General features: G+C 43.4%; 2 protein-coding genes across 3 annotated transcripts; both read right to left on the reverse strand.

The window, feature by feature from the left end:
• Positions 1-247: 247 nt before the first annotated feature.
• tsen34 (TSEN34 tRNA splicing endonuclease subunit) lies at positions 248-2,809 on the reverse strand. 2 transcript variants are annotated; one of them, XM_062553189.1, is made up of 5 exons: positions 2,683-2,809; positions 2,052-2,372; positions 1,802-1,934; positions 1,376-1,633; positions 248-994 (listed from the first exon to the last, which is right to left on the reverse strand). In XM_062553189.1, exons 2-5 carry the CDS (start codon positions 2,370-2,372, stop codon positions 720-722), a joined length of 987 nt encoding a protein of 328 aa, XP_062409173.1. In that variant the 5' UTR covers positions 2,683-2,809; the 3' UTR covers positions 248-719. The 2 variants fall into 2 exon arrangements, with proteins under 2 accessions (XP_062409173.1, XP_062409172.1); XM_062553188.1 differs by having other exon boundaries at positions 2,052-2,801.
• A 3,431-nt stretch (positions 2,810-6,240) lies between these two features.
• Positions 6,241-10,983, reverse strand: LOC134099860 (uncharacterized). Its single transcript, XM_062552882.1, has 4 exons — positions 10,898-10,983; positions 8,911-9,564; positions 8,194-8,472; positions 6,241-7,090 (listed from the first exon to the last, which is right to left on the reverse strand). Exons 2-4 carry the CDS (start codon positions 9,554-9,556, stop codon positions 6,339-6,341), a joined length of 1,677 nt encoding a protein of 558 aa, XP_062408866.1. The 5' UTR covers positions 9,557-9,564; positions 10,898-10,983; the 3' UTR covers positions 6,241-6,338.
• Positions 10,984-11,485: the final 502 nt, after the last annotated feature.

The following is an 11,485-nucleotide window of genomic DNA, read 5'->3' on the forward strand; positions in this document are numbered from 1 at the left end:
ACAGTATATATATATATATATATATATATATATATATTTAGGTTGCTTCACAATTGCAAAAATGCCTATAGCTTGAGCTGTCTTAATGACTAGTTGCAACAAAATCTTACTTGAATATGCACTGTCTGGCATATAGCCTGAATAACATTAAATTCTCCCTATCTCTTTCATTCATTTTGATCTTGTGTGTGTCCTTACATATCCCCTTCCATTATTAAAACATGGATTGTATGCATTAATCAATAAATGCATTTCACCATTGCTTTTATTATGCTGTAGTTGTACATGAGACAGTATGATAGATGGCTGGGCATATCGGTCACCAAAATGACATTTTAAGGCTTATTGGTCCAAGACATGACAGAGCCATACATAGTTCTGTGTACTGTGCACTGTGAAGTGTCATTATTTGTGAATAGATTTATCAACAAAATCAGTCCAGTCTGCAATGTTTTGCATATCAGAGGCAAAGCCTGATTAAATCCATATAGGAGCTAAGAGATGATTCAAACTGAACGGCATCCAGTTCTTTTTGAACAGATTTTGTATACGGAATGTCCTCAGTATTCACATGTAGGATGTCTCAATTGGTGCAAATCCAATTGCTCAGATCATAATCAGATTCTAAAGAGAAAATGGAGGCCCAGCAGAATTCTATTCTCGCTCCAAGTGGTCGTCTGTGACAACTGCACCAGGTCTGTGGCCAGTTCGCGGTGCTCTCAGCTCATCCCACTCCACTGCAGGGATGTGTACACCACTTCATCTTCCTCCTCTTCGTAATCATCATCACCTTCATCTCTTTCTTCTTCATCTTCCTTCTCTTCCTGTTCCTTCTCGTTTGATTGCTGTTGTGTAGCGCAGGGGGAGCAAAGCACTACTGTCTTCTTCACATTTGAGCCGAGTCGGGCCATCGCCAAGATGTCGCAGAGAGGAGTTGCCGTGTCCATAGCAACACAGAGGGCAATGAAATGAGCATGAAAACGGAGAGGGTCACCTGTGAAGACAGAAATTGGATAAGTGTACTTCTTCGTGAGGTGACAGCATTTTGCACTTTTTACAAAGTGTAAAAAGTGCCCCCTTTACCTCGTAGTACTTGCGAGTAGTACCCTGAGGTGAGCTTACGACCTTACGACAAACATGACTGCGCCCACAGTTGCGATGAGATGACATGTATTTTCTTGGTATTTGTACTGTGTTGGTCGTTTTAACGTTGATGTAATGCTTTTACACAGTAGATTACATTTCTGCTTCAAACCGGTCACAAATTCATGCATTTATATCTACACTTGACAGGTGGCTGATGCTGTTTGTTTGCTAATAAACAAAAAGTGGCTACGTCTAGCGTTAGCCCATGGTGGTGAGCTCTAAAACTTACCAGGGTACACCAGGTAGTCTCCACCAAACTTTCCTGCTGAGGTCAGGCAGAACCCTCTCCTGCGCAGGTCCCTGTAGACAACGAATCTCGTCTGTGAGCGCTCGTCCTGCTGCACGGGCCAGCTGGCGGCCAGGAAGTCTCGCTCGTCGCTGTGGTAACTGAGACCCGCTCGGGCAGTACACATCTGAATGGTCATGGCAGACACAGGAAGAGAGAAGTCCCGCTCCAGAGCCTCCAAGCGCTCCCGCACCGAGACCTCTAAAACACACACACACACACACACACGGAATACTTACGTATACAAACTGTGTTTACTCACATTTTGGACCTTACTGGTTCTATAGTTCTAGATAGATAGATAATAGATAGATATTTTATTGATCCCTTTGATTCTTTGAGAATTCTCTCTACGGCACGCATGCTCACCATTCTGTGAGTCATTCATGACCCTTTCTAGAACCGCTTTCCTGTCCTGGAGTGCAAGAGCACCTTGCACTTTGTGACTGCGCTCAAGGTCCTCTTGGTACTGCTCAACTCGCTCCAAGTGGTCCTCTGCTCTCTGCAGGCATAGATCACAAAAGGTCACATATCCAATCCTGTAGTGTCAATGTTTACAATAATCTGCATATCTTTTGCATGTCCTTTAAAAGAAAATTATGAAAAAAATAGCTGTTACCTCTTCATTTCTTGTTACTAAGACTTTTGCTTTCCCCTCTTCGGCTAGCAGACGTGCTTCTTCGTCCAAAAGTTCCAGCGGACGACCCAGCCGAGTGTTCTGTCGTGGCTGTCGCGCAAGCGAGCCCACCAAAGACCCTATGACCCCGGTTTGTCGAGCAATCTTTAGATCGGTAACACGCCACAAGAGAGGCGTCGGCCCGCACATGCGGATTCCAGCTAAAGCATCCTCCCCTGGTTCACCGTGGACGTCCATTGCAGATGTTACACAATCGCCACTGTCAACTGTATCCATCCTCTTTCGGCCATTTGTCAAGTCCATCTGTGTGACGCCGTCGGACACATCCATCAGCTATATCTTGGCGAGCAGAGTAACGCGTAACGAGTAACTTTACACTGAAATCTCGAAATCGAGGCTGTGATAATAGATACTTTGTTCAGGGTCTACCATTGTTTGTATAACTTCAGATGACACTTTATGTCAAGCAACGTTACATTGTAACGTTAGCCAACACGTGCCAAACTGATGTTAGCAACATCACGAGTCTTCAGACATTTCTAACTTTTCCTACATTTAAGGCCCATATGACACTCAATCCAATAAAGTTTACTGCATATTACACATCACTTACATTAACTATTATGCATTCGGAAAATGCTCCAAATTAATATCTCCACAAGATTCAGGAACACTAGATATTTTTCCAGAGATTTGTTGTTGGTTTGTTCTTCTTCGTTGGATTTCTTTGGATTACTCCGTTAATTTAGCGACATCTACTGTTCCGGAGAAGAACATTCAGAAATGTCAAACAGGACCAGTCCCCGTAGACCTAAAAGAAAGCCAGTCCCGCTGCATTTGAAAGATGATTCCATGTCCATGATTTTGCATTAGCCTACGTTATACAAAAAAAGATATTTAAATGAAATTGTTTCACAGAAATATTAGCTATTAGTCCGTATTCAATGTGTTCTTTACTCATCGTTTATATGATTTTAAAATAAAAATGTAGGCTACCTGTCCTTCCTTTTCACGTTTCACATCCTTACCTAATTTGAAACCCATTGAATGGAGAATAATCACAGAGCTGCCAACTTTTCAAAAAACCTTGGAGTGAGATTCTGTCGGGGGTGACCAAAAGTTTGTCCCGCACAGTGTTCGAATTACCCCACCAGCTTCGGGGGGGTCTGAGTTTTTGTGATAATTACTAATGACGTCACTAATTTGCCCTGCGTACAGTAGGCCTATGTTCATACCTACATCACTACACACTTACGGTGTGTAGCCATAACCAACATTCGTGGTAACTGCATAAAATGCCTATGCTAGGTGGCTAATTCTGAAGAAAAATATTGCTAACAAATGTATTGGGGTAAACAACAAACAGCACCAACTTACTTATTAATAAGACAGGATTAAGGAAGCATTTTCGCAAATTTATTCACGTGACCTGCGGGTTAAGGCAGCGACGCGCTGAATGATTGCATGCACATTTAAAACTTTAACACGCTCATTCAGAACATATTCGTGACCAGAGATTTACAGACTTAATTGTAGACAGGCGAAGACAGACATATTTTGATCTCAAACGAGCCTTAGCCTACATTTTGGTGCCGCCTGCGCGCGTGTGTGAGATGAGAGTGGGAGAGAGAGGCATGTTACAGTGACCAGAGGGATGTGAATGTAGCGATACTCTTATAAAGATCACAAAATAAATGCTCGGATCCAAACCGCTGTGCAAATTATTAACCTGCTACTGTTGTGAAGGAGAGAGGGAGTTAACCCGAGTCAATTCAAGTACCTCGGCCCTGGAGCAGCCAGCCAAATGTCTCCCCTGAGATCTCAAACTACGTCCTGAGACAACGCAGGAAAAGTTAACGTTGGGCTCCGTACAGTACAGCCTAGGCTACTCAGTTAATGCGTTGTCAACTCGTCTTTCATGCTGCGCCGAAAACAAGCCGTTTTTCTTTAACAGACGCTTCAGTTTTCATGCTTATAATCACATTGTGTCTCGCAGACAAATCCACTAGTATATATGTGAGCCCCAGGTTAAAGTAAAAACCTAATAATGTCCAGATTATCCACGAGATGAGTTTTAGCTGAACTGCACTCCAAGTAAACCTGGATGATAGCCTATCCCAAGTTGACAGGAACGACAGGGACACTGGCATGGCCTAGGGAACCAGACAGTGGGGGAGGACGGAGGCGTGATAAGTTTAAACAATTATTTGCGGTTTAACCAAATCACAAAGAAATAATACATTAACAAAAACTAAAATAATGTATAGGCTACAGTCTAGGTAGCGATCAGTATGCAGTGGTGAGGTGCGCGCTTATGTTGCGTGTGGATAATGCAGTGTGTGCGTGTTAGCGCAGAAATGGAACAGTCCACTGAAGGGGTGTGTGAAATCGTATGCCACTAGATTACTCCTAGTACGTTGAGAAATATTAAATAACTAGAGAATTTTTTTCAACACTTAATTTTAATAATATATATGAAGTATTTCAGGACCCCCCCAAAGTTTCGTTTTGGTCCCATTTGGGGGGGTCCAAGTCACGTTCGGGGGGGTCTGACCCCCCGATCACCCCCGTAATTCGAACCCTGGTCCCGCACTCGTCACGATACCAAAATTATTGTTTCGATCCCGATACTAAGTCAAGAATTGTGATTTCGATACTTTTTCGATGCTTTTTTAAAAACATGTTCTGTGTATTTGATTTAATCATCAGTAACCTAATATTGAATATTGTGCGATCATTCACACCAGTGGCCATCTAAGATTCTGCTCGACCCTCCACACACACAGAAAATGATAGTCATATGTTTTTATATAAAATATTTTGGAATTCATAACTGTACATATTTTGTTGATAATAATTTTGTTGATAATAATTATGCAGATTGTATTTTACAATCTGCATAATACACTCACTCATAGCATAGGCCTACTGTAGCCTATGTTTAAATGGTGTGTAGGCCTAGGTCTAATTGAGTGTGCATTATGGAGTGTGTAATTGAGTGCCTGTCGCTTTAAGAAATACGCGAGGTAGCTTTTCTATCTCACGGTTTTACGCGAGTGAAAAGTTGCATGACAAGGATATGTGGATGCAATTAATTTTGCTTTCTGTGTTAGATAAATTACATGTTCAAAACAGTAACAAGTCGAAGAAAATCTTTCAGGGATCATATAGCCTAAGAGATGAGTGTCTTGCAATGTTCCTTTATGATTTTAGTGAGCACAACGATTTAGCTCTCTCCAGAAGTTATTTATCCACACGTTCCAGCAAACAAAACAGTGCAACAAAAGTGCAACAAGTTAGTCTAAGTTAACATGTCTAGGGAATCAAGTTCACCCACACAAACTGATGTCTTTCAAGATGTTAAGTTTAAGAGAGTGAGTTCTTAATTAACGATAGGCCTATGATTTGTGAAAACATACCTAGTCTCTGACCAGATTGCGATTTTCTCCCGCGGGTGTCTCCTCCTTCTGTCGCAAACTTGGATGTCTATGCAACGAATATGGTCTACTGTAGGCTACATTGGCGCTTCTTAGCGCCATATACCGTTGGGGAGTTTTAAAAGGAACGAACGAGTCTCAGCCCAAGATCAGATTTTGTTTTGCGTGAGAAAATGGATGTATGGCGTGAGTGCGTGTGTAAACAGGCAAAATCGTGTGTCACACGCCGAGAGCGTTAGAGTTGGCAGCTGTGTAATCATGTTTCATCAACATCATGACTATGGGTAGCTTTGTGTAGCTGTGTAGGCTACATGTATTACACACTGTGATAGTTAAAATGAAATTGATTTTTATAGGGGTTGATATTCTTCATATTTAGGAGAATCAAAAGTGACCATAGTTGCACCCAATAATGATAGGAAGTCAAAAAGGAGCAGATTTAGACGATTTGATTTCATTTTAAGTAAATTATTTTCTGTGGTTTTGTCATTCTTGTGTTGGGTTTTTAATATATATATCTTTATTCTTGGGCATAAGTTTGATGGGGACTTTTCATATCCCTCTCCAATTCCTGATCCGATTCCTACTAATGAAAGACCAGACAAAATAAAATCATTTTTAAAAGCCATTATTTGAATGTACAACAATATATCAGACAGCATACACCATACACACATGTGTAAAGAATAGAAAATGTAAAAAAAAAAACATAATTTATTCGTTTTTTTCCTCCCTACAAGTCTTATAACTACAACTTAGTATAACTGAATGTACAACATTCAGTTGTAATGTGCTCAGCCTCTGCTGAAAAGAGAAACAAGTACACATTTCATCACAAGAAAGTGTTCTCAATGATCACAGCCTGTGGGGCCTTCTCTTCTGCATCGCCACTAGGTGGCGCCCCATCACCGACACCAGCTTTCTTCCGGGGTGTGCAGCACATCTTATCCAAACACTCCTTCCTACAGGGCAGACTGCAGGGCCGACCCACAACTAGATTACCAGGCGCAGCTGGCAAGGCCGGCTCTCCGTTTAGACTCTCCGTGGCAAGCTCTGGCTGGACCGTACACATGCTCACTCCGGCTCTGTGTAGTGTTTCCATCACCCCGGCAACAACCTTATCCGGCCCCTGCCGCCAGCAGTGAGCGTTCACGTGCACGTGCACGGAGGCCACCAGGCAGCTCTCGGTCAGCTGCCACACATGGAGCTCGTGCACGCCTTCCACGCCGCGCACGGCCAGGAGCCCCTGCCGGAGCTCTGGCACGCTGAGGCCCGGGGGGCAGCTCTGCAGCAGCAGCAGGCCCATACGACGCACCTCGGGCAAGGCACAGGCCAGAAGCACCAGCACGGCCATCATGGACAGCGCCGGGTCCAGGAAGACCATAGAGCTGCACGACTCCTGCGGGTGGTGGCAGTCAGGGCTGCCCAGTAGAGCGGTCAGGGCGTTGGCGAGGGCCAGGCATGGGCACAGCAGGTCACGGAGGATGGCGATGAGAACCCGGCATAGACAGCTGCTCTGGTGACCTCTGAGAGGTGCTTTGTAGGGTACTGACAAAGGAGGGACACACAGGCTTGCTGGATATCCTGGCAGAGACACAGAGACAAAGTCTATGTAAATGTAAGACTTGATGAATACAAATACAATATCCATACTTAAAATGAATACAACTATGCATTAAACCTATTTTATGAACTTTCATAAACTTCTACAAACTTTTTTTATGAGAAAAGTTTACTTTCTTAAAGCCTATAGTATAGTCGAATGTTGATACAACACAGAACACTGTACACACCAGAGAGCTGACCCTGTAAGAACTAATTTTTCCTCTTTCTGAAACAGACTTGAAATTGCAATCCATTCAGTTGTTCTTTTGTTTAGTGTCTATAGTGTGTTGGCTTTCTTTCAGTCAGGCTGATACTGCAAATACCACACTACTCCCTCAGATTCTTACACAAATGACTAGTGTTACAATCGGCCTCTCTGGCCACTGCTTATGAGCAAACTTTCTTTGCTGTCATACCATACTTTTTCCCAGCTTATGTTGAATGTCAGAGCTTGATCTCTGTTTCTCTAAACTCTCCATATCCTAAAGGATGAGACGCTTGGAGGATTTGCATTTGTTCACATTGTTAGGTCTGATGGTAGTGGCATGGCAACGTAAGAATTACCCCAGCCAGGTCGCCAATAAATTTGAATGGCTATTGAGTGTGTTGGACTAAAGCACAAAAGTAAGCCAGAGTAGTATTTTCAAGCTTCAAGCTGCTCCTGACAGGACTAGGGGTGCCTCTCATTTGCTCTTTTATACACTCTCCCTTCCTTCCTCGATCTTCGTCCTCACTGATCTAGATAAAGAATGATGGGGCGACAACAATGGGATAGTCTATCCTATCCAGTGATAGATATAGATCAGTGGGAACGAGCCTCGAGGACTGAGCATTGAGGATCGAGGAGAGAGTTTGAGAGCCACCCTAGGTATCCCAAAAAGCAACTCACTTGGCGTGAATAAAGATGATTCTGGAAATCAGAAACTAACACTGGCTGAAGTCACTTAAGAGTTGTATGTTTGATGTGTGATCTCTTAAGGAAAAGTGACTTGGAGTAACCTATATAATCAGTAGCATATGCTAACAAAGTGAGGTTATTTTGCTTCCAGTGCTCTCCGGGTGAACTGGAAGTGATTTCTCACCAGTGTGGCTGTGCATAGGAACCTGAGACGGAACATTGGTTAGCTCAAGAGCCCTGGAGTTGGACTGAAGATGTTCCTTTGCAGGCTCCTCAGAGTCCTTCAGTTCTGAAGAGGACGACCTTGCGTGTTGTTTACTAGATCCCAGAGAGTCAGTGGTCTTTGGGGTCACAGACTCGCTGTCGGGATCCAGCACGCTGGGGGCACCAGGGTTACAGAACAAAAGAGACCCGTCTCGAAGAGCTCCCTTCGCCAACCCGTCTTCTGTCGCTTTTGCCACAGCTACAATGAGCCAGATGATTATGATTAAAAATACAAACACTTCACACAAGAATCAAATCTGAAGAGAATCTACTTCAGCTACAGCGTTCACATTTTCTGATACACTGGTGAAATTAAGTATTGAAAACAGAACAATGTGGTTCATCATGTAGTCCAGTTCATAGTGATATCAGGTCTGATTATCTACGACATTTTGGGGTATTCAGCAGATACTGTACCAGTAATAGGCTGTAATGCACCTAATGCCAAAATGAAAATCTGAAATCTTAAAACTCAACATGAAATTGTGTTACGTACTTTTGCTACCATGGCAGAAATAAGAGTATACCATTAAGTTGCTGCACACGCATTAATACAGACCAACTAAATATACACTGATAAAAAAAAATAGAAAAACAGAAGACACACAGTAAAAAAAAAACAAAAAAACTCTCTTACCTGACTCTAAGCCAAGATGCTCAGACACGGACCCTGCAGGCCTGAGCGCGGGTCGGGCCCAAGCGAGGCCCAGCATGGCGACGTTGAAGAGCAGGCTGAGGGCGCTGGCTGCCGTGGCCAGGATGGGTCTCTGGATGGGGTGTGGCTGGAAGATGTGGTTGAGAATCTCCAGCGTGACTGAAACGCACAGGGAGGCCACGAGCAGCGCCGACACCAGCGCCCCGAACGGCTGGACACGCGACGGCATGACGCGCGAGAGAGGGGAAGCGGGGTCACAACCCACAGTAGGGACGGGCCCGGCAGAGGACCTGACGTTAAGGTCGGGGCGAGGACTGCTGGGGGGAGAGGAGTCGGGGTGGGGGCAGGAAGTGATGTGTGAGTTTGAGGAGATGATGTGAGGAGACGCGGCCAGAGAAGGAGTCGTATGAGAGGCCAGAGGAGGGGGAGATGGAGGAGGAGTATGTGCCGGCCAGGGCTGCTGGAGCGACAGGTGGAGGAGGATGTAGAGGGTGTGGAAACCGTCCACCATGTTGATTAGGCAGTTGCAGAGGCGGCTGACGACGATCTCAAACAGCAGGAGCAGCAGGGTTAGTCCCAGAATGCACTTGTGCCCGATGCCCCTCCACAACCTCCCATGCCCATCCATGGCACCTACTGGACACAGGTGAGATTTACATAAGGAAAAAGTAAAGAAATTTGACAGCTGACTCGCACAGAATCTTCCAGCACGTTACCCAAATGTTCTTTTCAAAGCAGCACTTACTCCTGCCCAACTCTCCCAGCTAAACACACAGGCACAGCACCAACACACACACACACACACACACACACACACACACACAGGCAGTACCATAAATAAATGACATACTTTGGACAGCGATCAGATTTTTTTGTTTGTTTTTGAGACTACTCAATGACTGACACCCTTGTGTGGCACAACAAATAACAATGTTGTTTCAAACAGCAATAACTTCATAACTCGAAACTTTCCATTTCCCATGAACAATTTGCTAAGGACAAGGTCTAGCAGAGCATGTCCAAGAGCCTATTGGGTATGTAGGTTGCCTCTTTAATCACTGTTTGACTAATGAAAATCCATAGTGCCTCTTGCCTTGAAGAATGTGCCTTGAAGAATATGCTTAGGAGTATGCTCAAAGGTTAGTACTCCAGGCACACTCCTTCGAGTCAAGGAATAAAAGTTTTAAAACACTTAATTTAAATCATAGGGTAGGCTACAGAGGTAAAAACGCCAATCCGTTTCAGCCGTCTAGGCCTTCATCAGGTCATGGTCAATGACAGGTACCTGAGTAGCCCATGTAAGTACAGTTTTAAGGTCACATGATCAGGTACCAAAGGCTTGACATGCTTAGATCTTTATGTCAGGTTTCAGAAAGTTCATACAAAAATACATTATACAAAAAGTATTGGAAACATTCATCCAAATCATTTACATTTGCTTATAAGAGACATTAACAAAGCTCTAAAATCTATTTCCTAGTTTAGACCAAGATAGTTCAAGATAGTTTTAAAAGACTGTCATCTTTATTATGGTGCAAAGAAGTGGCGTGCCAGAGTAGTCTTCATTATTGGTTCTAATGGCATTTATGTTCGGCCACTTATCTTTTAATCTCTAATGTAAGAGCAATGTAAAAGCAGTAACATTGGGCATGTAAGGCTATATAGCCTTCTGCAAAGGTTGTATTGCAATTTATAAATGGGCTAAATACTGTTTGTTTGTTTTGAGGTTATTAATTATTTTCTTTAAAATATTATACAGTGATTACATGCGTTTTGTAGACATTTATAGTTCAGCCTATGTCCCAACTGAACATTTTAGCAGGCAAAGACCAGTTCCATTGGATTTTGATTCAAAGGCGCGAGGCATAGGCTACATTAGTGATCTGAAATTTCATTCACATGCTTGATAGGCTACCAAAACAATATACCAACCTACACGTTTTAAACTCAACTAATTGTACAAACCAACCTTTTTCAGTTAAGGGAATTCCGTTCTGTGATTACCGGCAGCGTATTTCGACGGGAGGGTCCTTACGTTTCCTTCGACAGTCTGGCAGACAAACTTTCTTTGCCGGTTGAAAGCGCCCTCCGCGGACCATCATGTCCCACGCCCACCCAACTCCCCCTGTTCTAATCGCTGTCATGTGAGTGAATCTATCTTCGTTATCCTCTCTTATCCTTGGGTTTCTTTGATATAATCCTGTTAAGGGCCATCGCCATCAAAGTCCACCAGACCCTGTTTCCAGATGTTCATTCCATGGATAGCCTGAGCACCTAACGAGTAGGCTGTTGATGTTGGTGACGATGCTGATAGAACAGTGCCATGTGTTGACTTATAAAAACTGATTAGGCTAGCCTTGATTAGACTCATAATGTAATCAGTTTTTATAGGGGGGATGCAAACAATTGCATTTGGTTAAATAGCCTTATTAACATGTAACCTAGTGATTGAGATTGCAATTAACATGTAGCCTAGGCTACCCTAGACAAATCAGATAATGTTATAGTTACATATTAAGCTACTATGTTTAATTAGCCTAATTTGCATCCGGACCAA

Source organism: Sardina pilchardus, chromosome 13, assembly GCF_963854185.1.
Source record: "Sardina pilchardus chromosome 13, fSarPil1.1, whole genome shotgun sequence".
NCBI classification, from domain to species: Eukaryota; Metazoa; Chordata; class Actinopteri; order Clupeiformes; family Clupeidae; genus Sardina; species Sardina pilchardus.